This window comes from Molothrus ater, chromosome 15 (genome assembly GCF_012460135.2).
Source record: "Molothrus ater isolate BHLD 08-10-18 breed brown headed cowbird chromosome 15, BPBGC_Mater_1.1, whole genome shotgun sequence".
Lineage (NCBI taxonomy): Eukaryota > Metazoa > Chordata > Aves > Passeriformes > Icteridae > Molothrus > Molothrus ater.
This window is the reverse complement of record NC_050492.2, coordinates 7,013,447-7,040,600: the sequence shown is the minus strand read 5'-3', so window position 1 is coordinate 7,040,600 and position 27,154 is coordinate 7,013,447. Positions and strand designations below refer to the sequence as shown.

General features: G+C 36.7%; 1 protein-coding gene across 2 annotated transcripts in view; it reads right to left on the bottom strand.

The window, feature by feature from the left end:
• GABRB2 (gamma-aminobutyric acid type A receptor subunit beta2) overlaps positions 1-27,154 on the bottom strand; it is a 137,648-nt gene that overhangs the window by 89,341 nt on the left and 21,153 nt on the right. For both annotated transcript variants that reach the window (XM_036391479.2, XM_036391482.2), the window contains exon 6: positions 281-501. In XM_036391479.2, the coding sequence (XP_036247372.1) occupies positions 281-501 (221 nt within the window). The remainder of the gene's footprint in view (positions 1-280; positions 502-27,154) is intronic.

Below are 27,154 nucleotides of genomic sequence, written 5' to 3'. Positions count from 1 at the left end.
TATTTCAAATAATATTTACAGTCTTATTTGTTTTTAATACAAGTCTCTGAACTGTACTAAAAATAGTTTATCTCCAAAATTTGTATAAAAATAAAATCCTTAGATTTACAATACAAGCTTAGAATACTTTTTTTTTTCTGGAATATCATCAGTTATACAGAACACAGAAATAAAAAGCATTAAAAAACAAACAAAAAAGAACAAGGAAAGGTTTTTATTTTCAGTTTTTAATCATGGTTTTAAATTAAGAGGCAGAAGAGTTAGAAATGTTCATACTGACCTGAGCCCATAAAGGACTGTTCCATCTGGATGCAGACGAATCATTCTGTTCTTCACAGTAACACCATGAACAAATGACTTCTTGTCATTCAGGAAATAGGTATCAGGCACCCAGAGCTGATCAGCTACTCTGTTGTCCAGGGTAAGGTTTAGAGGTATTACATTATAGGACAGCCTCTTGTCCCTCCACGCTTGCTGGAAGTACATTGTCAAGGTATAGTCCTGGGAGCAGAAAAAACAAACAGAACAAGTGTGCATTGAAACACGCATATGCAAAAAAACCTCAATGCAAATACATATGCATTCATTGTTACTGTTCCTAAAGGCAAACATTTCTGTTCAGAATTTCCATGAGTAGATTTATTTACTCTTACGGTACTAAACAACTTGTATGTGCTTAATAACAGCAGTGAGAACACAAAGAAGATAGGGCATTTAAATTTAATGAATGACTTGAAAGCTATTACTTCAATATTTAAAAATAAAATTTAAAAATTGTAGACATTTAACAGCCTGTAGCACTTTACAAGCCTGGGAGTTCTAGGAAATAGGAACATTCACAGATCCAAATTTAATTTCAGGGTCTCCACTGTATTCAATAGAGCTCTGGATCAAGTCTTCTGTCTCTTGCAGTCACCACCCAAAGACTTCCCTAAATGAAAATTTCTTCAAAGTCTGTTAACTTTTCCCTGGGCACTGAAACCAATGGGAATTTTTGAAGGTTCCTAAACTAAATACTTTGCCTTAATTTTACAGATTAAGTAACTCTGGTTACTTCAGGGGGACAATTCAGAGAGCACAATTAGCATCTCAGTAATTATTCACAGTATTATGAGACTTGTACTGTCTTGATGCAGGCCACCACTGTACAGTGCTTCAGAGATGTTTTGACCTCTTGATTTTTAAAGAATAATGCATTTACAAAGGTTATACCTTGGTCAAAATTGTTATCCAGATGCAGAATAATCATTATATTTAGCCAGTGCTAAAAAAACCTCTACAAATAGTACAAAAATATATTGAGAGCAACCCTGTGGAGAAAGACTCACATAAACGGCAATATCAGTTCTTATTCCCTGCTTTATATTGTAAAGGAGAGTCCACTATTTAAAGCATTTTTATTACAGTTGGAAAAGAAAAATTTATCTTCCTGCTGAACTACTTCAAAAGCATATGCCACAAGTGTATTTTACAAGCATTCTCATTTAGAAGGATGTTTGACATGTGAACACTATATAGAATGCCTCAGATAATACAAAAATAAATTTTTCTTATTCTGCAGTTTCCCAGACTGAACACCCCAGTAGGAAATCACTGAAATTGGGTTGCTGTAATTATTCTCTTTACAATGTACAATACCCACCCTTGAACTAGGGAGGGTCTGTGAGAACTATGGCTATTTCAGCAGAATTCTGTAAGCAATGACACAGAACCTTGGAACGAAGTGACCCTGCCTCTTCTGCAGAACAGTGTGCACTCAGAACAATCAGTATAAACTATTTTTTATAGAAATGTGCATCTCAGTGGAGGAAAGACTCTTATTGTTTTTTTCTCATCCCTCTCCAGAAGAGGCCATGTACATGGGCTTGAAAATGTCTCTTCAATTTTCAGTGAAGCAGGGGGAAATACATGTTCTGTTGTGAATAGTTACTGCATTTCCTCCTTCCCAACACAAAGCACAGATGGTATCACTGCTGTCCCTCCAGTCTGCACTGGTGCCAGGCCAATCCCCTTCCCTTGCAGCACCCCTGGCCATGCCTGCAACCCCAGCACCTTTAGCCAGGTGCCACAACAGCCACTCTGCAGGGACTTCAGCAGGCAAACACCAAATAAACCTTTCCAGTTGTTTGAATACCAAATATATTCACCTATATATTCACCTGGTGCTGTTCTACAATCTGATCAGTTTTAATGATCTGAAATCTCCTCCCACCTCCCCAGGGTCAGGATGAAATTCTGCTTGCAAGTGTTCCACCTACATCTAAAGAATTTTACTGTTATGCTTCATCACTGTTCTGCAGGATTTGATTCATAACCAGCAATCAGAAAATCTCCATTGGAAAATTTATTAGTCTTCATTATACTAATATATCACATCATCAAGTAATGATCTGCAGCAATTGATTCCCTATTATCCTTGGAAAGCTGCATTTTATTCCTATTCCAAGGAATAACCTACATGTATTAATATATTGCATAAATGCATAGAACATGCTTTCCTTCTTACACCTCAGTAAAAGAGGAAAAGAAGAGGAGGAAAAACCCTAAACATACATGGTTCATTGCATAGAAGTGAATTACATAAAACTGTAAATTTGGAGCACTGGCATAGCTGAAAGAAAAGCCAAGTCACCAGGCTGGAGTTTAAAATCAAACACACTGTGTTCCAGAAAGAGCTGGTGTTCTGACTAAAAATTATTTGTCATCTGTTGGCCCTAGTTTTCAGACGTGACTGGAGTTTCTGATGGTCAAAACAGAACTCCTTTGAAATTATTATAAAACTCTCACAAGCTTTTGAATTTAGGTTTTTATTTTTAATGATAATTTTAAAAAACCCCAAAGATGTTTCAAGCTACATATTTCAAAGTGAAATTGATAAGATAGAAAAAAGCAAAACCTGTAACATAAACTGTGATCTATTCCTCAGAAAGGAGAGAGGCATCTGTTCTCAAAATCCCAAATGAAAAAGTAATTCAAAAAAGGTGTGCTGGTACAAAATGTCCCTAAAGTATCCCGAGACCCTTTACATGTTGACATTAAGAACACTCTCATCTAGACAAGAAAAAAGTCTGTTAAACTCACATGAAATATGGGCATTCCCCATCAAAACAAACATGCAAATATCTCGTCTCTAGGAAGAGAAGCAACACAAAAGAAGTAGAGGAATAGAAGGAAAGGATGATTTTATTTTGTTAAGGTTTAGCATCCTTTTAAATTCAAAAGATGAGACTGTCAGAACCAGTATAAGTTAGAGGAAACAGGAGCAAATTCATTTTCACAGCCTTGCACAAGGAACTAATTCTAATGAGCTGAGAGAACTCCAAGCCCAAAGCTCCTGATGATGGGGTCAGTGTAAAGCATGGCACAGACACAAACTACAAAGGCACTGACTGTTTGCAGCACAGCCACACAGACACTTCTCCCATAGAAATAAAGAGGTTCCTCAGCTGCCCTGGACACGAAAAACTGTATAAAACTGTACTAGTGTTGACCAAGTTGCAAGAAAAACCTACACTATATAAAGAAGCAAACATATTTTCTGTAAATATTATCAATTTTCTAAGTTTCATTATTTTAATGATTTCATTATTATTCCATTGTTTGCCTCGATTTAAATTTAATAAAGTTTTTTTATTCTGTCCAGAGCAAAAATTGAGGCATCAGAAAATGGATCATTACCCCTATTCTACTGTGATCAAAGAAAAGATATCTCCTTTTTTCCTCACCTCACCCTTTCCACTTTCCCTCCTCTTTATTTCATACAATGAACAAAAGAGCAGCAAATATAAGACAAAGTTAATGTTTAAGCATATTATTCATATGAATACAAAAGTATCAAACCGTTTCATTAGTATTAGCATATTCATAACTAACTTTTATTCTGCACATCAACTCTGTGCAGTGGTTGCCTGCAAACATTTTAGCTGCTGGAAGTGTAAATACACTGAGGATTTAAACTTTTATTTAGATAAATAGAAGAATAAATAGAAAAAATAGAATATTACAGACAGACATGGTGTCAGTGAATAGGCCATCAACTTCAATTATGTAACAGAAGATACTGGACAGGAAAGCATCAAATCTGAATACTGGCATTCTTACTTATGTTCTGGCATTTCATTCATGCTCTCAAATATATGTTTAAGAAAAAAAAAAAACAAGAGAAAAATCAGTTTGGGCCTATTATTAGTTTAAAAAGAGTAGAACACAGGCCTTGGCTAAACCTACCCATGGGCCAATAACTGACATATTGCTGATCCTCTTTTTATTTTGGAAAAAGGATCAAGGCAAAAAAGGAAATAGAGGTCATGAATATTCACAATGACAGTGGGTGTCTAATGCAAAAGACTCTACCAGATGTAAATTTTTTCAAAGCATAATAATAAGGTCCAATGTGAGAAAACACATTTAAAATATAGCTCCTTCTTCTGCATTACACAAATCAGGACTGATTCACACTGCAGCTTAAAACTGTAACCAACACGTGTATTAACAGGGCTAGAAAACAGCTACTGAAACACTGGAAGCAAAAAAGGCAGGAAACTTCAGAGGAGAAAAAAATAAGCAGAAGAAATATACAATATCTAATGTATATAATAAACATTCTGTATATTGTAAACATAGTATAAGACAGTGAAGTTGAAGAAACTATTAATCACAGCTCTGCAGTAATGAATGGAGAACTCATTTGTGGTTTGGCTTAAGTCCACTCCTCATCACATTCCTGGATATTACTAACTTGTAAAAATGCTTTACTACATTTCCACATATGGCTGTTTTAAAACAAAATAATTCCCTTCTGAAGATGCTTGAAGCTGAAGATTTTGCACAAGCACTATATTTATTTAACATGTACATTTCAAAAACTGTTGATAACATTTAAAACTGCTGATTGACAATCCTTTCAATCCTATTTTAATTTAAAACCAACCACTACAATGTTTGATTCAAAATTATCTCTCAGTCTCTCATTGAGAAAAAAAATAATATAAAAAGTCTGCTTAATGCTGGAGACACCACAAAATACACAAAGTGACATATAAAAGTAGAAAGAATGGCTGAAGGAATGGATGATACCAAAGAAATGCCAAAATAGTCATATGCCCTTCCAAAAAAAGTATTTTTCACATTCTATACATCTTCAAAATTAAAAAAAAAAAATCCGCAAAACATATAAAAAAGCCACAAACAATGACATCAGGAACCTTACACAGAATTCAAGTTGAATTCCCTCTATCACATCTGACTTCCCAAGCTGGCTTAAAATCTGTGAAACATTTGTAATTAACTGAGTCTCCCAAAACTTACTAGGGAAATTTTCCTTGATGGGAATTACATCTTCACAAGTTTATGATCTTTCCAAAAAGAAGATCCCAACACCAAGCTTACCATTTATTTTGCTGCAACTCTCCTGGAATCATTCATCAGCAATTCTCATTTGTCAACTGAGCAAAGCAGCCGAGATGGGCTGTGTATCTTCCACCACAGCTCTCAGAAAAACCATGTTACAGAATCAAGCAAGAGATTTGGCCCTGAAAGCCAAATGAGTGGCAGCAGGAAAGTTTTGACCCTGATATATGAAATCTGAAACAAGAGGCTGTAGGGTTTCAGCATCAAGAGCATGAATCTGAGTCTACTGAGGGTAGCCAGTATTTATAATATTTCTGTTATATTTATGTTTTTCCATGGTGATTTAGATAATGGCGCAGCCTCACAGTACAATGGATTTCATGCACTGAAGTTAAATGGAGCAGTTCTGGCTGATAAGCTTCCTGTAACCTTAATTAGTTTAGCAAGACTCTGTGACATTTGATTTTAATTTCTGACAGGTCACCAGACTGAATCACGACACTGCAGTGCTCCTGAGGCAGCAATCTGCACACCACTGAAACCCCTGAGCTTCTGCCACAGCTCTTCCAGCTCTCTCTGCTTTGCTGTCTCTGGATAATAAGAGGAAGATTGATTAAAGTGAACCTGGAGTGGAAAATGTAATCTAACTGCTGCTGGGTTGAGACAGTCATGTGTCTGAGATCCTGAGATTGTTCTCCTCTAAAGGATCTCATCACCCTGATCCAGCACTGCAGGATTCTCAGATGAATAAAGCAAATAATAAAATGAATAAAGCAAATTCCGAGTACAATGAATAAATGCAACTACTCTCACTTAAAAGAAGTTATGAAAACAGCAGTTTTCTGCCTCAGACAAAATTATTATTTAGTTGTGTCTTTGAAGTAAAATAAAATATTTTAGGCTACAAGAAACATCAAGAAGTTTATTTATATTTGAATTTCAAAGTTTTCTTTACTTGTGTATCTCAAGTTATTTCCCAGAGCTCACAGGTCATTCCCTATGTTATTATACAATTCCACAGATCTTCAACAGAAATCATATTTCTATTGTTTGCTATTATAGCCTATGATATAATTGCCTTGCAAAATAGTAGAGAATTTGTTGGAAATACTAAAGAGCAAAAAAAAAATCATAATAATCATTAAGTAGAGTGGAAATAAACCTGTGGTTAAGAAGAACTTGAGATCCAGCTGAAAGGTTGGTGTGAGCAGATGGTGGCCTAAGATATTGTTTTGCAGAAGAGACTCAAGACTGAAAAAATAGAAACAACGACCAGAGCCCTGAATGTCTGATACTTTTGGGAGGAGGGAGGGGGCAGAGGGAGGAATTCCAGGGTAAGAATATGGCTATTGATAGATGAACTCTGGCTTAAATCTGAGAATTCAAGTTTTACCTAGATGCAGAAGTAAACTGGCATAACATTGGAATAAGTGCTCTTTTTCCTTATGCTTTACAGATTCCCAAGTTCCTTCACAATCCAAGCCTTAAGAATTCCTTCAGGGAACGAAAGAATGGCAAGTTAATGCTGCTCCAGATCATTGCAATTAACTTCTGAAAAACGCACTAAATGAGTACTAAAAGTATGAGGTGTTAATCTAAAGCACAGAATACTTATTTTTAAGATAAATATTTCGCAATATTTTTCAAGGAGACTTATGAAAATGAATAAATATTCCCAGAATCGATTTATTTATAAGCATAGCCTAGCTTCCTTCAATCAAGGAGCTGTCATTGCATAGGGGCACGGAGACTCCAATGACAAAAGTGCCATTACTATTCCTGTTATTACACCACACAGCCCATGTGCCTTTCCACATCTAAAAGGTTGTGTAACAAATCTCTAAATTTTCAGTCACAGGCTTAATACTGAAACAAGCCACAGTTAGCTCAATTAAAAGTGTAAATTTAGTTTCAATATTAAAAATTCAGGGAAACAGCTATCGAAAACTTCAATATCTGAGCTTTGGACTGAAGTTTATGCTTAGTGGTGTTGAGAAATGCAGTGTTCTAACAAAAATATTTCTCTTGTGTGCTTTCATTTAATTGAGCTGCCTAAGGATGCAGTTCTTGAAAAGGAAAATTATATGAATATTTTATTGCATCGTTTTCATAGGCAAAGGAATTTACTTTGCTATGTTTAGTTCACTTTAAAACAGATGAATTTTCCAGTATTTCCTTTCAGGTAAAAAGCCAGCTGCCTCCTCAGTCAGCAATGGAGAAGTTTCTACAAGAAACAGACACACTCAAGACAGCATATATACGTATATTCTTCATTTTCCTAGATATGTTCAAAGTAATTTTTCTATTCTGGTAATACTGTTACCCTTGGCTTGTCCAATCTACATCATATTACCTCTGTGTCACAGAGTACCTGAACAATTTCAGTGGCTTTCAGCTAAGCTTTCTGGCCTTTGATATTTTCCTTATAAGAACTCTTTCACAAGTGAGAACACTATTAATTTTGCTTTGCTTGTGATGCAATAACTGTCAGATTTAGACACAGAAAATCTTATCAGTCTACATGAAGATTGCCTTTTGATTAAGAGGGCCAAAGCCAACATCCCAGATAGCCTTACTGTAAGATAGACAGTTCTGTAGAAAAGAAGGAGCACATATGAATATTAATCAGTGCTGAGTCAATATTAGCAGTCCTGGCATTATGCAGTTATTAAACATCACCTTCATTTTAATGATAAAAATTAAAGAGAGAGCAGAGGAGCTCAGACAAAAGTATCGAGTCAGATTTTTAGGAGGCATCAGAGTGAAATTCCTTATCAAGATGGACAGTCCTGTAACTTTTACAAAATTTAACTGAAATTGTGGGTAATCAACAGTTAATAAAGCCCTGTTATATTAGCACTGGGAAAGTGGACAAAGTCAGGGTACTTGTCCCAGTGTTGCCCTAAACAAAGCGTTGGATACATAGATAAATTATTGATTAATGAAGTAATTGCTTTCCATGGTGCTCCTTGACACTAAACACAGTCAGATTTTCTGTTCTAACTTAAAGCATCCTTTAGCATACAGACTCAGCTATTACACAGTTTTTTCAAAGCAATTATGATTATCTTATATTTGTAATGCTTGTAAAACTAGATCAAGGATATATTTCATAAAAATAATATTTTAAAGCCAAGATCACCTCAAAAAGCAATGTTTAAGATTAAGCAACAATCACAGAGCAAACTGATGTAAGAGACAGGCAGTGAGTGAGAGAGCATGAGTTGAAGGAAAATATTTACAAAATAATCCAAAACATTTTGGATAGTTCATTGCAGAATTACAAAGACAATGGGATACATAATATTCCCTTGAATAATGTGCAGTTTAACTGAAACACAATTAGACTAATGTATTTCTTTAGCTTATTACGGTCTCTAAAAGCTGCTGATACTTCACACAAATTTACAGGACAAAACCAGCCAGGTCTGTGACATTCCCTGAGTTTATTTTTGCTTTATTTTTCTTTTAAAAGACTCAGAGTCCTTCTCCCTCTGTCTGTATGCATGCATTTTCTCACATACTATACTAATAACCATCATAGATTTTTATGCTGATTTTCTTGGCATTTTTTTTGTGTCGCTTTATTTTTTTTTCTTTTTCTTCTAAATTTTTGTCAAACACATGCACTTTGGAAAGAGAACCAGAGCTGTTTCTAGGCAAGGGTGACCTGGCAGTTTTCTCATGCCGTTCGCCAGTCCCATGAGGAGCACCAGCAGCAGCTCCCTCCTGTTGAACACTGTCACATTCCACAACACTTCATCCTCTGCCCTGCTGACTCCCAGCTCTCTAAAACGGTTCATTAATCCAGCAGTAACAAACTGACACCTTGAAGGGAGCAAAGGGCCCTGGAGAGCACAAATCTCCCCAGAAACATCCCCAGAAGTGTTTCTGTATTTTGGCGCAATATGCCAGAGGCTGCACTGCAAACTGATGTGTTCCCTCCCTGTTTGCACATCAATCGTGTGGGAATAGACAAACCACCCTGATTCAGCCCCTCCTCGGCCAATAATCTCTTGCATACTGCAACTCCGTGCACAGATTTAATGAAATATGAGCAGTGAAGAGCAGGAAAATGAAAAAAAAACAAACAAAAAAAGCAATAGTGTCATGTCACCTAGACCTTTTCCTGTATTTTAAAGCTTTCCTCCCTGAAGCCCACAATGTGACAGGCTGTTTCCTCTCAAAAATGTCAGGCACTGCAGAGAACTGCCAGCACTGAAGTAAAAAAGACAACTTATAATAATACATATCATTTCTTTCAGCGATGACAAGCCTGTGGAAGCTGGTAGAAGGTCCAATTTGCATGACAGCACAACACTTCAGCAAAGAGAATACACTTAGTAGAGACACTGCAAGAGAATAAATGATGTATTCAGATGAAAGAAAAATTATTATTATTATTATGCTCTAGGAAAAAAAAGCTGAAAAAAACCACAGGTGGAAAAATTTTTCCATCTCTAACAGTAATTAATTATACTCTAAATTGTTCCTGGCTCAGCAAAGCCAAAACCTATGGGAATATCTCACAGCAAAAATTTCATTACAAGTGCCTCTGACACAAAAGTGTATTTTCCTCCAGTTCATCCTCACACGCAAAGCAAGATCTGCTGTGAGGTCAGACCAAGTTGCTCAGGGCTTTCAAGCCTCTTGGAAAGGGATTAGAACAAAACTTTAATACCAATGAAACTGCTACTTGCATTTAGAAAGAATCTCCCTGTCCGTCAAAAAGGAAAAATCAGGATGGTCACCCTAATCTAGCAGTGACTGAAACTTAATTTCAGTTTGATTCAAAATCACCATTGTCTGATTTTTAGAGCCACTGCACACTACCACTTTCATCTGTTCTGTTTAGTGTATTATTATTCCAGTCTTTTTGTGTCATTTTCTCAGCAATTGCCTCCACTCTTTAATCTCACTACTATTTGAGACTCTTAGAAATCAACAGGATTCTGTTACCACTGAGGTTTTGAATGCAGCCATTGTTCACTATTTCCTATATTCTTCAACTGGCACCAACAATTCCTCATGAAAATATTCCCTGTCCCTATACAGTACATAATTTTTGTCTTTTTTTGTTCTTTCTCTCTTAATCTTCAGTGTTTCCATCTCTGCCAAAGAACTTTCTATGCAATTAAATAATTTATTCCCACTTTCAACACTGTCAATAGATATTTTGTAAACAATCCTGATTATATTTCATCAGACTGAAGCTATCTTTTCATCTAGAGCTAATAATGTCTCTATACTTGTCCTGTCAGTTCAGAAATACACTCCAAGAATTAAAAATAAAAAAAATAATTTAGGTATCCTTCACTACCAAATGGGTTTATTTATTTGTGTCTTATTAAATACCTCATCTTAACCTTCAAAATTTGTCACCTCCTTTGTGGTTCACTATTTCTTCCAGGGTCCAAGTCAGCCTTGTATAACAGTGACTGAGTGGATGTAACTGTTTTTACAGCTGAAAAGATCAAGAACAAGACCCAAGAAAACCTTTTCTCAAGGAATGAAAGGTATATGGAAATGGAAATGGCATGGAAAGTATTTCTTACTTGGCATTAATACAAAGCCTACCTATTTTAACAAAGTAAGGATAATTAAGGATTCCATACTTTTTTCTTTTTTTTTTTTTTTTTTTTCCCAGTCAGACTGCTTGTTGGGGAAATGGCAATAAAAATAACACTGGTTCCATGCTTTTTAGCCCTTCTAGCAAATACCCATATAAGTGCATCAGGAAATTATTCAGGAAACACAGATCACATTTTAAACCAAGCTGCTTCATTATAATTATACTTTAAATGTATTTGACTTGGCAGACGCATGGATGGGTTTTAAGCAATTTTAAGATCTTGCACAGAGCAAACTTTCAACTTGCACAGCACTTCCCTCCAGCTACTCTTACTGGAAGGTATTTACACAACCTGCTGGGACTCAGCTTGACATCATTCCTTCCATCTGGACATCCAAACCAGCAGTCTGGATACAATATTTCCTGCCTCCTCTCTACTTCACACACTTGACATTCATTGAAATTTCTGGAAAATGAGAATCAGAGTTCTATGAATACTTCAGAACCCCTTGAGAAAGGGTTTTGCTTTTTCTTCGCAGCTGAAGGAACACTACACCAGTGTTTCCAAAAGCAGTAGTCATTTTTTCCACAGGTAAAAGAATGCACTTGGTTCCTTTTTTGACATGCAGAATTGGATTATCATTCTCACATCTCTATATATTCGAAAATAAATCAAAATTAACCAAGTCAATGAGCTCTGTTTTAAAGAACTCCAAGGACGTATTCCAACTTACAACCTGTCAATTCTTCCATTAAAAACTCTCAAAAATTTCATAAAGATATGGAAACCAACTAATCCATGGATCAGAAACAAACACTAAATTTGCAGGAGAAACTAATCATCAAACATTCCCTAAAGCTTACACAAAACATGCTTTCATTCATAAGATGACCTGGCAAAAGAGTTTCAATCCTTTTTTATGACAGAACCATTATTTCCCTTTCCCTCCAATGGTCAGAAGATATCAAACCTATTTTGCAGTCCTACTATAAGAAATTTGGAGAGAAATTAAAATAAAAGATAAATCAAACATATAAAGACACAAAAATAATCAAAAAAGCTCTGTTATGACTCCACTGAGATTGTCCTGAAAACAATGACTCATCTCCTGGCAGCTTCATCAGTCTTGATGAATTTCCAACACTGGATTTTCTACCTTAACCATAAAGATTTTGTTAAACATATTATTCATAATAGGTTCAAAAATACAATAACTGAAATGCTTTGCTTTTTCTCCCAAATTATTAGACCATAGTAAATAAGTGCAGAGCCACAGCAATAAGAGCAGGGCTTTAGCAGGTGCTAGACAAGCAAAACCTCCAGTAGCTCATACATTTGTAGCCATGACCTCATGTGCTGGATGCAGAATTTGTGCTTGAGCACATTCCCTATTAGCTGGGAAGCAGCACACATGGATTTGAACCCTACTGGCTAGCAGCTGGTTAATCCATGCATGAAATGCACTTAGACAGCAGTTCAGTGGTTTGATTGATGACACATCTATTCTCCTAAGATAACAGCATGCTTCCTGTCTCAAGAGTCATGAAACCGCTTTACAACATATTCTCATGTTGCTACACACTACCTGAAATTTAGGATTTTTTTTTAAAGAAACTCTTCTTGGAGATGCATTCACCATCATGTCCAAAAGAAGTAGAAGCTCTATAAATTTTTCACATTAGGAATGATTTTGTTTTATTTTAAAGAGTTAATTCCTCAGTAATGCACTTGACAGAAAACTGACTCCTATGAAACAGCCTATCTCTTTGTCTTCCTCATTTTCCTCCCTCCCATTAAGTAAGCAAGAAAAAAAGTAAGCCCTAACACCCCAGCATTACACACTAAACTTTTTTTACCTCCTGGGCTTTGCTTATCAACACTCTATTCTTGAATTCTGATCACCATTCTTTCCCAGCAAGTCACAGGGAAAATGAGGAAGCATTCAGATCCACATTTATAAGCAAACACAACAGAACCCAAATTTGATACCAGCACCATGGATAAGAAACCCTTTGTTTTTACAAGCAGGGCTTGGGATTTTTTAATGGCCTTGTTTCTAGCTAACCCATGACCAATCACTAGGAAGCTTGAAACCTTCTTCGCTGTGAAATAATTTGAAAATAAAGGAAACACAGCTCATAATAATTTTCAAAAAAGTAAATTGCTAAGTACTGCCCTATATGCTCTGCCCTGTTCTTAAGGATAGATACCTGCATAATTATTTTGAGACAAGAGTTCCATACCAAGGGTATTTAAATTAAAGGTATAAATTTCTCAGAAACTTTGTTTGGCAAATGAGACTGGTATATGGGAGTTCTACCCACAATTCTTTTTGTTGTTTGTAGTGCTTTCCTGAATTAATGGTTATATCTCTGTTCATTATAATAAGTAACATACAGAGTAGATTAGGTAAGGCTTGCAGATCTGAAAAAAAGGAATCATGCTCGTGAAAAGTTCTGGTGTTATATTCTTGCAACAATATTCTTTCTTCCCAAAGGTCTAAAAATCAACTTAAGTACAAAGAGAGGATATATAGACATGAATTAAATCGACACAATGACTAACAACTGTTAGCATGGATAGAACTTTTTTGTTTTGACTTAAAATATAAAAAAACATTATGAGAATAAACCATGTTTTCAAACACCAATTTGAATCACAAACATATAAAGGATTTTGAAAATCCTATTGACTAGATCTTCCTGTTATAAACAGGTATTTATGTTTTCTCATGGCTCTGTTATCCCAGTACCTAAGCCAATCCTAAAGTTAAGAAAAAAAATCTTCAAACAAACAGTAGCTATGCATTCCAAACAGCATTTCAAAACCAGCACTTACATACTCCTCCCAAAAATGTCTTGATTGATTCTCCTCAAAGTAGCTCATTTATTGTCATCATTTGCATTTAACTTGATGTTCTGATTTATATTAATGCAAGTTTTTTACTGTTTGTTTTTGTTGTGTTACTTGATGCAATATTTCTTCATTACCTGTAGCAAGGTCTCCTCCTGAACACTGCAGGATGTTGCAGATGCCTGGAGCATGTTGTGTTAGCAGTGATTTCACTACTGAAAATATTACCCAGACTTCACGGTCTTACCTAGAAAACTGGTGCACAAATTGGCAGGTTTTTTATTTGTTTGGTGGTGGTTTTTTGGTTCTTTTTTCCCCTCAGTGGGTGTGAGGAGGGAAGAACAGGGAAGATTATCAAGTACTTATGATCTTTTGAAGTCCTTCCCAACCTGGGCTGTTCCATGAGCGCTTTGAGACAAGCACACCCTAAATTAATTGCTTCATTTCTTGTATTAGACAACTTGTGATTAATGTCACCAAATATTACAATTAAGTACTCCTCTCAAATTATCTCCTCATCTCTGCACTGTTCAAAAAGTCAAGCTAGACCTCAGCTGGCCTACGGCATAACATGATTATCTACAGCAGCTCACAATTAACCAATTACACTTGGAATGCAGCGCTCTCACACACAATTATTTAGGAACTCACTGAAACATGAATTTAGTGTCTGCTTGTTTCAGCTATTCAGCAAGGAATATTTACAGCTGGAGATGCTCTCTGAGCCTGGGAGAATTAAAGACTCTTTAGATTAAATAGGAAAAAATACCCAAAATTAATTATAGCAAAATTTGCACAAACATAAATAGTACCTTTATAATAATAAAGCATCGAATAATAGCACCACCTATAAAATAAAAGCACCTTTCCTAGGGAAAAAAATTAAGTGCTTAAAACTAAGCATATCATTTGGGGTTTTACAAAGGAGCTCTTTAATCACAACAATACTGTGAAGGGTATTAAAAAAAACAAAACAAAACAAACAAAAAAAACCACCAAAAACAAAAAAAACCTGGAACCAAACAAGACAAACCAAATAAATTCTCAGGCAAAACCAGATCTCCTTCAGTTTCATGCAGGAACAGAGATTTTAGGCAAGGAGGTTCACATGTCTGCTAATCCTGCACCTAGTGAAATAATGGATTCACTTCAGAATAGGGCTCTGGAAAAAAACAACCCAAACAAAACTCCCATAGAATTTTGATGCAGACAGCAACAATTCTGAGCTTCTCAGAACAGGAGATAAATGTGAGCCACTTAAAAATGGATTCTTCGTTAGATTCTGTTTGATTCTTAGGTTTTATCTTGATCCTTACTTCTGTAGATAAGGGTGCAAGAAAACACTTTTTGTACTTAATTTAATTTGCCTTTTATTTACATTGCTATCATACTTTGTAAAAAATGTACCCATTGATCAGTTAAATAAACAGTAAATACATTTTTTTATTCCCTAGTCTAAGTTTATTCTAAATCCTTACTTGAGTGTGATTCCTTTGAGTCAAATGGAAATAAAAATCAAAACACTACATGGCCCTGAACTAATTTTTCTTAGCAAGAAAAAAAATTCTCTCTGCACTCTGCTATATAAAAATGTATAATTGTAAATAAGTCTTTGGATGATTTCATCAAAAATGTAGCCCTCTACATCACAGACCTCAACTTTTATGATCACATCACGTATTTAAAATTTAACCTCCTCTTCTACCCAGATAAAGTTACAACAAATCAGACAGAAGTACTAAATTACCGAGTATCATTCTTAAGGATATCACGACCCTTTAGTACCACAACAGAGGGTTTTCATGACTTGAGAACATGACAATACAACAACTGCAGTGAGTGGACTGGGAAAAGCTGCTATTGATAAGTTACTTTTTAATTTCTATGTTCAAGAACAGCCCAATCTCACAGGAAATTCCTAGTTAATAAGTTAATAGGGAAACCTCAGTCTATTCATTACTTCATGCTTATTTGCAGCACAATAATAATTTTTAACATTCATCTTAGTTCAGTATAATTAACCATTCTGCTTAGAATTAAACAGAAAACAAAAAAGAAGGGGTAAAAGAGGATTCAGATTCCAACCACTGGATAATTTACACAATATCCACATGTATTATCTATTATTAACATTAAAAGTCACATTGTAAAACCTGAATATTGAAATCAAATATTTTTGGCTGCCAGCCAAGCATAGAAAACAGACAGGCTAATACTAAAGAAAAAATTTTATTCATTTACCTTCTGTTGGAAATGAACTGTGTAGTGAATTTTTTAGAAGATGAAAATTGTAATTGCTTGTATAATAAAGCTGAAAATTAAGGAGAAACAGATGGAAGACTAAAAGGTTTTTTTTGTAAGTGATAAGAGGATGATTCATAAGTATTTGACATAAGTTAAAATTACTTATGGAACAAATGTTTATGGAAAATGTTCTGCTTAGGACAATGTGCCATCATACAATCAGCAGTGAATTATTCCAATTGCCATCCCTAATCAAAAAGAGAAAAGGAAATAAACTAAGAAAGAAGAACGAATCGAAACTTGTTATTTTCTCCTGAACTTCAGTGACTTGTGTCTTAAAGTTCTACCTCAAGAACAGAGGGCACTATCAGAAGCATTGCAGGTCAGAGTAATTCTATTAATTTGCAGTTTTGAGATCACTTTATAAAGTCACTAAGTAGTAATTAACTTCCTAAGGTCAGCTCAACAGAATGTGTGAAAAAACAGGTGGCATGTAAGTGCATGAGACTCGTGGTGAAGTTACCACACCTTGTTGCAACAACACTATTTTTAAATCTTCATCTACTACTTGTAAACAAAAATTGACAGGAAAGCAAATGATCTTACCCACAATTACATGGGTGCGTACGACTTGAAATATAATAAGTGAATATTTTCACATATATCTAAATACTTAAAGTAGCAGATTAAAAATACACACATTCATTTCTTTTCATTGTTTTCCTAATACTCCACCATGAAAAACGTAGCTACCATCCAGATGATGGTTTTGTTCAGGGTAAATGGGCCAACACTTGGATTATGCAGTCAAGAGTTCTCTTTGACATTGATGATTGCCAGGCAGTGCAGCGCCAGCCTTGCTGTAGGAGTAGAGCAGAACAAGACACAGCTGGGTTGTTGTGGTCTTTAGCAGCAGAGTAGGTGCCTGTCCATTCTGGTGTCAGCAGTAATCATGCTGAAACCCACATCCAAATCCACAGGTCAAATCCAAACTGTATCTGGAGCCAATAATGCTGGAAAGTACACCTTAATTAATCCATGAATCTTTAGGTTTAAAATATACAGCCGAGTGCTGCTGTCTCTTCACAGCACTTCCTCCTCCAGGTCACTTTCTCAGTCACTCACAGATCTATTGCTAGGCAATAGAGGTATTTATAAAATAATTTAATCATGTCACATGTGGAAGAGTTCATCTATTTCAATAAAATAGATAACTTTCAATATTTTATTAACAGTTAATAGGGCTTAGGGACTGATGTTTGGATGCTTCTATGCATTCATTTTAATTAGTTGTTCTTATTTTTTTTTTTTTTGTAATGATCCATTTGCCTACATAATTTCTTTTTTTCTGTCTTCCCATAAAATGGGATTTCAATGAATAGATCTTACTCTAACTGAACAGGTTATTGAAACCTAGATCATAATATCCACATATTGCACATTACATATGCAAAATTGGTATGAGAAAATGGAGGAAATTTTCCAGACTACAGCACAGAACACAAAGTCTGGAACAGCAACAATACAAAGAATCTTAAACAGTAAGTTTCAAAATGTCAGTTAAAGCAACTAAAACCCTCACCCTGTTCTATGTCTGATGAAGAAGAACCAAACATCACACCTAAAAGCAAGAGGTGCCACTGCTACACATGAACAACAAGCCTAAACATGGACAAAATAAAGATTTAAGGAATCACTTTTGTACCTCCAATTCACAGACTGCTTCCAATCTTCCACTGGTGGATTTTTCTGCATCTATTGCAGACTTAGCACCTCCTGTTCTGCATGGCTATTCTCTAAAGATATAATTTTGTTATGTCAAGCAAAGTTATCTGCAACTAGCTAAGGGTACCCCACATCTGGGAAAAACTTGATAGTGACAGTACATTAGCAATATTAGTTCCACAAAAATAAACCACATATTTGCACATTCAAGGAAGAAAAATTGCAACGAGGCAAATACAGGAATAGATGAGCACAAATTGTGGGGTTTGAGAATGTAGGTCATTCTACAGAGATCTCCAGATACAAATATCATTTCAGCCATAGAACAGGCTAAGTTTATTCTCTTTTTTTTTTTTTTTTTAGATTTCTGAGTCTAGTAGATGATTTTGCACCAATCACTTTAAGTTTGGCACAAAAGAAAAATAAACAGGCAAGAAAATTACTGCAGAATGTGGAAGGCTGGTACCATAACCCCTGGCATAACTCAGGATCTGATGCAGTGAGGGGTGAAATCTGTGCCAAAAGCCTGGCTGTTACCGAGGCTCAAGTCCAAAAAAAAAACCAAAACAGAAAAGAACCAACAGAACCAGAGAACCCCATATCATGATGCAGCTTTCAAAAAGGAGAAGGTTAGCTATGTGGCTTTCTAATTAAAGCTTTAAGATCCCACACACACTGCTCTATAAACATCATAAAAATTTCCCTTCTTCATTTGTTAATACCTTAGGAAAATCTTAACACAAACGTATCCCAAAAAGGGAAAAAGCAGATCAACAGAAATTAGCTGCCTGAACTACCATAAACTTTGTCTTCTGTATAGAAGGAAACATACCTGGAAATTTCTTTGTGCAATATGTGTTACTTAAGAGATAGTGTCAATGAAATAGTGCATTGTTAGAGGATAATGGTCTCCTGCTGCTATTAAATGCCAAGGCACAGCTAAGCCACTTGCAAAGCAAGGGACATTATTCCAATGATAATATTCTAGTACAAGTGGCATTTCTACTACACTGAATAGGGTACATGGATTCAATCATTTGATCTGATACCTGCTACTGTGACAGAGCAACAGTTGCTCAAAAGTGCTGCTCTAAAATTGCAGATTTTGAACTGACCACCTACAGAACCTGCAGCATTTGTACCATTTAATCCCAGCACATAAACATCAGCCAAGCCTTAAATAACACTAGATTTATATTTTTATGGCCATTTGGTGCATAGAGAAACTAAGACTTGCCCAACCTTATAGTACAGCTTAGCAGAACAACTAGAAACAAAATGAAGAAATATTTAATCTTACAAGAGAGGTACACCTTCCCACTGGGGTTTGCAACCATTTGCTAGAACATAAAAACTTGGATGTACTATATACAAGCAGCATGAAGAGTTTGCATCCTTTCAGCCTTCCAAATGAGATATTCTAGATGTCAAAAAGAGAGCATGGAGACATCATATTTCCAGGATTTCACATATCTAAACAGAGGAGATTGCTCTTGCCTTCAAGTTATTGTTTATTCCTCACTCCTGCACAGGGCGGGCCTCAAAGCATTCCTAACTCAAATTTCTTCAGTCTCAGAAGCATGACTTTAAAAATGTTTGGTTTTTGAATTTTTACACTATGATGAACTCCTTGAAAAGGTCCTGCAACCCTTCTTCACCTAAGGGCAAATCAAATGACTGGAGCGAGGCTTCACCGGTCCACGAAGCAGCTGTACCTTCAGAAACATTTTCCAGTTTCTTTAGGTGGATGGAGATTTTGGGACGGCCTGAGGGGAAGCCTAGTGCAAAAGAAGAGAGAACTGTGGAGGCAGGGCTTGTTGGTGATTGCCTTGGTGCCGCCTGCCCATGGATCTTACCAAGCAGCAGCAGGTAGAAAGAGCCACTGCAGCCAGTGTCAGCTCATCAAGAGCCACCCTAAAACACACAGAGCACGGGCAAGCAGGGAGAGCAACAGCTGAACGGTGGTGTTGGAGACAGAAGCACTTATTCCATATTTAAAGGTAGTTCAAAAGACTCTTCATAAGAAAATAGAAACCCATCAGGCATTCCAGAGCCACAGAGGACAAGACCTCAGTGACAGCAGGGGCTCTTGACTCTCTTTGCACAAGTGTCTGCTAGTAAGGAAGGTGTGCCCAGCGCTGCTGCCACTGCTGGCTCCTGGCACACAAATGAGGGGCAGCAGCAGCTCTGCCGACCCACACAGTGACCTGTGGGCTGCCAGGGCAGCTGGGCCAAGAGCCTCAGCAGTGTCACACCACCAGGAGCTGGGAGCTGAAGAACCTGAGCCTCTCTGTGCACCAGTTCACAGCCCAGTATTTCAGTTCTGAATAAGCACCTCCAGGTTTCAGAAAGAGCTGCCAACTGGCTGCTTTTCTTCCCTAACAGCTGGTGAGCTGGTTTCCCAACACAAACTTGACAGAGTGGATAAGCATCACAGTGCAATGCAAACTCCACCATGATTGGTTGTGTAAAAACATAACTGAAAAGCAATTTACTAATTAAAGCAAGGATTCCCCTGTGGTCCAGCTGAATAGAGAAAAAATTAAACTTGACTATAACTCAGAGACCAGGCGCTTGAGAACAAAGGCACAAAAGCTTTGTTTCACATTTTAACCACTGAAAATATCTTGAAATTTGGGAGCTTAAATCACATGCACATTCACAGCAATACACATATACAGACAGTCATGGGAAGGAAAAACAAGACTGTTCTAATGATAATCATGTTCACATAAGCAACTAGTAGAAGAGTGCTACGTTATAAACGTCATGATTTTTATAAGCTTGCTTCCAATAATTCAATTTTTTTGGTACAATTGTCATTCAGCTTTCTCTAATGAACCACCACAGATCTCATGTTTAGAATTACATGTTACTGTATAGCTTCAATTCTTCCTATTAGGAACTTCAAGCACTACTATATTGCACAGAACTCTACTGCATTATTTTTGTCTTCCAGTTTGTATTTGAATTATGAGTAATTTCTCAAGGAACTCACACAATAAGTGAAAGCACCAAACATGTCACAAGTAAAATCATTCATATTAATCAGTTATTCAGAGGCAACTTATGTCATCAGCACCCATCCAGTTCAGACCAGGAAGTGGTGCTGTGAAGGCAACGTGACATAAAATCTTGAAATGGTCCTCTCAAGGAACTCCAAAGCATACAGTCTTGATAATTTTTAAGTTTTCTTTCATTTTTTTAATCTGGGAGAGCAGATTAGACCCAGGGCATTTTTATCCTCCTCTTTTATGCAGACCTCATTTTATGGTCTAATGTTCATCTGGTGATTTGGTCATTAAACCTCAGTTATGTTCCTCTGCCTTCTTCAAACTTCTTCTGTGATCAGGAAGAAACCAGTTAAGGCATTCTGTAAGTTCACTCTATTTCCCTGCTAGCAGAAGTGTATTAAGTACATTCTATGACTTGGAAATGCTAGAATTTGCTAGAATTTGACCAGAAATCTAACAATACTTAAATTTACCTCAGCAGACACCAAAATACAACTAATGCTCTAGAGGTAGACTAAAATTGCACGTGCTGCATGTTTGTGGTTTGCTTGTCTCGATAAAGGATGGTTATTTCCTTTTTTATACTCCCTGTGGCATAAGGTAATGTGGCAGCTAAAGTAAACAACACCAGACAGACTTAAAAATTGATCCCACAGTTCATTCTGTGTGTTCCTAAGGGCTTCTCATTCATAGCACTCAAAGAATAAAAGCATAATTTACCTTATGTGAGGTCAAGTTAATTATTTCACATTAAAGCCCCAGTGACCAATCTATAAAACAGCTGGTAGCATCTATTTTCAATTGCAAAACCTTTGTCTATCTTTTTTGTTTCCAGAACATTACATGCCATTTTTCTTGGTAATTTTTGCCTCATTAAAAGCTGACCTGACTGTCTTCAGATAATACTGCATTACTAATGTCAGAGCTAAATAGAGTCTATTATGGGCAAAAAGAACCTCCTATAGTTCTTACTAAACCATTTCAGATGGTTCAGAGCATCATCTAGCCATAAAATATGCTTATCCTTTCAGGTCTGTCTCATTTTTAAAAAAATTCATTGTGCATATAACACCAAAACAGATGGAAACCTTTGCTGATACTAAATACACAAATACTGAGAGCCAAAGAAAACTCTTTCAGAGATGTAAATTTATGTTATTGCTGCATGACTACACTTAGACATGACTATGTGGCAAAGTTTACCAAAATTATTTTCTCACTCATATTTCTATGGATAAGAAGAGAGCTTTGATGAGAACAGAACTTACTCATTTTTCTAAAAATGCAATGTAACACCTTTGTTTCATTTTTCTGTCTCACGTACTTCAAAAAGTCTAAAGCACTTCTGAAAATAATAACGTAAAACCTTCCACTGCTGCAGAAATGTTGAAGTGATATTACTGGTATACTACAGAAAGAAATCCCATAATAGTAGCAATATGTAACAGGCACAAAGGGTGCAAAAACAATGCCAAGTTTTAATTTCAAATGTGGTGATATATATTAATGAGGTACTGTGAAAAACTCCAAGTGAAAAACTTGGGGATTACCACACATCAAAGGGGAAAAAAAAAAGCCAGAAAAGGTCATATGAAAAGAAATTGGTGACCACATATATGTAGTCATAAATAAGCTCCTATAATCCTAAACTGAATGCCAATGAACACATTAGTCTGAAACAGAGCAGGACAATGCACAGAAAAGACCCTTAAACACAGGTGCTGCAGTACCACCAACCCAAATGCCTTCCCCCTGCTAAAATTAAACCATTGACATTTCTCTCTTTTCTCACCATTCTGGATCATTCCCCCACAACAAAGATGTGTTTTTCAGAGTACATAAAACTATTCAGATTCCTCCTGCTTCAAATTAGGTGTGAAATTAATGTACAGCAAATACATTGATAATTTGGCCACTGAGCATCTAAAGGGGTGGATAGGGAAGTGTCCTGTAGTATTCTCAGTAATTCATAAAATGTAATTTACTGTTGTAATATGCTTAAAAGTGGTCTTTGAAAGAAAATTATCTCTTGAGCAATGCAAAATTCTGAAGCATTTACAGACAAATAGTGATCAAAAAATCTTTTACTGATTAAAGTAACAATCTTTCAGTTAATGTCTCCTCTAACAGAAGCCTTGCAGGGCAATGCAAATCTCTAAATAACATGTTTTTGTTCTTCCCAAAACCAGATGCTCACATGAATTCGCCCTTGAAGCTAACTGACTCTCCAATCAACTAATTTTTACCCTAGTTAACATAACTGCAAATGCTCTCAGAAATAAGTCAATTGAAAAACAAATGAAAAAACCCAAAAACCAGAACCAAACCCCAAGCCCCTTAAAATGGTGCTCAAGTAGCTCTTGAGGTCCAGACTTGTCTTGACCATTCCTGTGTGCTGCTTTGGCTCGACAGGACATTTGTGTTTCTGAATCTCCTGCCCTATAAGACCTCCTAAAAGCCACTTTGTAGCATTTCTTACATAAAAACCTCTTCTTTAAAAAAAAAAATTAAGAAAATCCTGAATGGAATAGATTTTCCCAACTGTGATTATTTCTGCCATAGAACATTCTCAGGGATGCAGGTAAGGTTACAAAGTTCCTCACCTCGTTGAATGAGTGAAGAAGGGAGGATTATGCAGAAAGGAGGGAAACAAAAACAAAGAAAAGCCAGCATCTTTACTGCTACTGAGGTGAAAAATTAATTTACTTTTATCTGAGGCTTTGGATTTGTAACTACTGCTAATTCAATGCTTTTTAATACTTCTGAAAGCATGGAAGAAGCACATTGATTCCACTAAAATTTCTAATCTCAATGTTCCTCCAGACAAGCAGCAGCTTTGTCTGCCTGAAGATTTATCATGAGACAATAAAGAATATTACAGTGAGAAGAATGTAAATAGTTGCAAAAAATGTGTCCCTTTCTCCTCAAATATGGACAGACCAGAGCTAAAACTGCCAAACTACCCAGAGCTTTGGGCTAGGCAAAATTGCAGGATCTCTGAAAAATTAACTATTTTCTTTCTCCATAATAATTCTTCATCCCTTAACCGAAAGGATCCATTAAATATCTTCTTTGTTCTTGTTCAAGCTGCCTTTTTTTGTTTCACACCTCCTGAAGTGTGTGGACCGATAGAGGTGCACTCATTTCCATAGAGCCACTGGGAGCCTTAGAGCAAGGTGTCTTGCATTCCTTACCTCCTACCTTCTAGCAACGTAATGGCTCTTGGCATCCCTGCTGCTTTCACTAATGACTGTATAGGAATCTTTCAGTGTCTACTTAAACCCCTCAGTGTTACAGGTTAAATTGTGATGTATGATAATAGCTCTGAAAAGAAATCTGCTGATAATTAATGGCTTTATCCATACAATTACAGAGTCATGCCTTTTCCCAAAGTCCACTTGCCTCAGGTTCTTAGTGTGACAGCAGTAACTGCACAAATGTTACTGTGCAAATGTTATTGCCTGTGGATAGTGCTCTAAAACTCTCATTGCAAATTAAAGCCCCAGTAAGCTTGGACTGGGCCAAACACATAACAAGAGAATGGTCTATGCCTCAAAATGTCCATGGCATATCACACCATTCAACTGCTCCAAATTTTCAAAGCTGCATCCTCACAGACTTGGACCTCAAAAACCAGAAATGCTGTGCTTTTCAATTATACATAGCTCTTTCCACCTGAGTCATCAGTTTTGTCTGACTCCCCATAGGCACCTGCTTGGCCTCCTCTTGTCGTGGTGCTCAGTTAAGTACCTATATGTACCTTCTAAAATAGGTCTGAGTCCCTCATCCAAATCACTCTCTAAACCAGCCTCCTTGGTGTCATTTTGCACTTGTCAGCACTGGCCAGATGACTTCTTTCTTATTGTAGTGCTTCTGAATTAAAATGCAAATTCATCAACAGGAACATGTGCTATTATATGTACATCAGAATGCTCCAGAAATTACTGTTTCCCTCTGTAGAAAGTAGAGGTACCTTACATTTTAAAACCAACATTTTGTCTTTTGTCTCAACATGCATTTTATGCAACAAGGTTCAGAATATGGCAGGTAGATGAGAATAACACACTTCAAAAGAAGAAACGCTCAAACTCGGTGTGGTTCTGACACAAATACCTGTGTCACCACTCACCTGCTTCTAAGGATGTTGCAAACTTGAAAAGACATGCTCATGAAACCACAGCTCTCATTTCCCATCAGAAAATCCTCAACAATCTCCCTACTAAAAGGTACGAGAAGTCATGAGTAAGAGATGGGGAATATTGCAGAAAGTGAATTCCCTGCAAACAGGGGGCAGCAGCTGCCAGGTCACAACCCCACAGAGGGGTGGGGGAGCAAAGGCAGGCGACCTTCAGAAGGGGAGCATGCCAGAAGCTCAAAGCAAAATCCAACTCCCTCTCTTTTTACAAAGGTTAGCAAGAACAAATGAAAAACCTGAACCGTGGTTTAAAGCACTTAAATCCTCCTATATACCTCCAAATTTATAAACTAAACACGTGACTAGAGAGGAAAAGGTGGAACTGCCCAAAAAAGGGAACATATCCACATTCAACACTGAAAAAAAACCTCATCTCCAAAATGTCCAGATAAAATAAAATATCAGGACAGAAAGGTAACACAGGTGATATGGCCAGTAAGATCAGTTATTAATTCATAGAGATTACAGACAAAACAGATCTCTCTCCTTACTCTCATCACATCATGAATCAGTTATACATTGCTCACAGCAACAAAACGATGTCACTAATTCGAGTTTATTTTGTTAAACTTCATTCACTTCTTCAGCTCTTGGTTCACTTGACTTCCTGTCATAAAAATTAAAAGCAGAATTAAGAAACAAAGCACTTTTCTGACTACTAAACATCAGCTAAGAAAAACTGACAACATGAAAGCTAATGGCTCCTGCTCTGAAATGTGTATTTCACAGTTTTCAGACTCCAATGTTTTCATTCTTATCTCAACTGAAAACATTTCCACTGAGATATTATGCAAATGAAGTGTGGAAATAAAGACAAAATTTTCTACCATGAGGTCTATTTATGGAATGGAACCAGTCCACACTGATGCTGAGGAGGGATTAAGGCATGCAGCTGTAGTCTAGAGGAACCATCCATCACTAAGAGCCTGCTGGTTTTATATGACTCACTTCACTTGTAATTTTTTTTTAACTTTAAATCCAAAGTCAATTACCAAGATACTGAAGCTTTGAGCCACACTTTTCATATAATTAAGGTCTTCTGAAACGACAGTGATTTTTAATTGCATTGCAAACACAAGTTTGGAGTGTGTGCCCAAAAGCAGAGGTGACAATTTCTAATGTAGTACACTCTTCTGTCTTTCATCATTATTTTCAATCTCCAATTCAGACCTGAGAGATAAGAAGTAATTCCTGGGAAGCCCAATTCCCATCAGCTCCAGCACATGCCATGAGGATGCTACTCAGCTCTTGGTCCCTGAAAACAGCCCCACAGAGCTCAAAGCACAGATTGATAACTAGTCTGTTCTCAGTAAAAGTGACAATTTCATCAGGAGTATAGATCTGGAATTATGTGACAACTCTAAAGTGTCAGAAGAGGTTTGGAGTGCAAGGATTTTTCTGAAGATTTTTAAATATGTTATACTGAGGTTTTCACAATACATAAGACAAATATTTCCTTTAGAGAATAACAGAATAGTCTGGATTAGAAGGGACCCACAAGGATCACCAAAGTCCAACTCCTGACCCTGCACATGGCATCTCAAGGGTCCCATGGTGTATTCAAGAGGGTTCTCCAAACTCCCCTTGAGCTCTGTCAGCCCGGTGCTGTGACCCCCTCCGTGGGCAGCTGTTCAGTGCCCAGCCACCCTCTGGGTCAAGAGCCTTTTCCTCTTTTCCAGGCTGCACCTCCCCTGACACAGCCTCAGGCCATCCCCTCAGCTCCTGGCACTGCTCACCTGTGCTTTCCCTCACGAGGAAGTTGCAGATTGCTTCAACCCTGTGTGGACTTTAATGGAAATTGGCTGCAGTCTGCCAGCACATCACTTGTCAGCTGCACATAGCCCTGAACAACAAGCAGGCCATTAGCTGGTTACTAATTTTAGCTTGTTCTATGCGTTCCCTCCTTTTTTTTTCTTTCTTTATTTTCTGTTACAAAAATTACTAAATTTTTCAAGAGGCTTCTTTATAATAATTTAGGAATGCATAAAGAATGAGCTGTGTTTTAGGCAAGCAGAGCACAGCCCTACTGCTGACTTATTTCCTGCATTGCTTTCTACAGAGTACAAAACATGCTTACACAAACGTGCAAAGCTATGCCAGCTTTTTTACATTGCAGTTAACTGAGATAATCAGCTGGCAGAAAATATTCAGAGAAACACATTTCTCAGCTCAATGAAAATGCTATGCATTATAAATGTGTT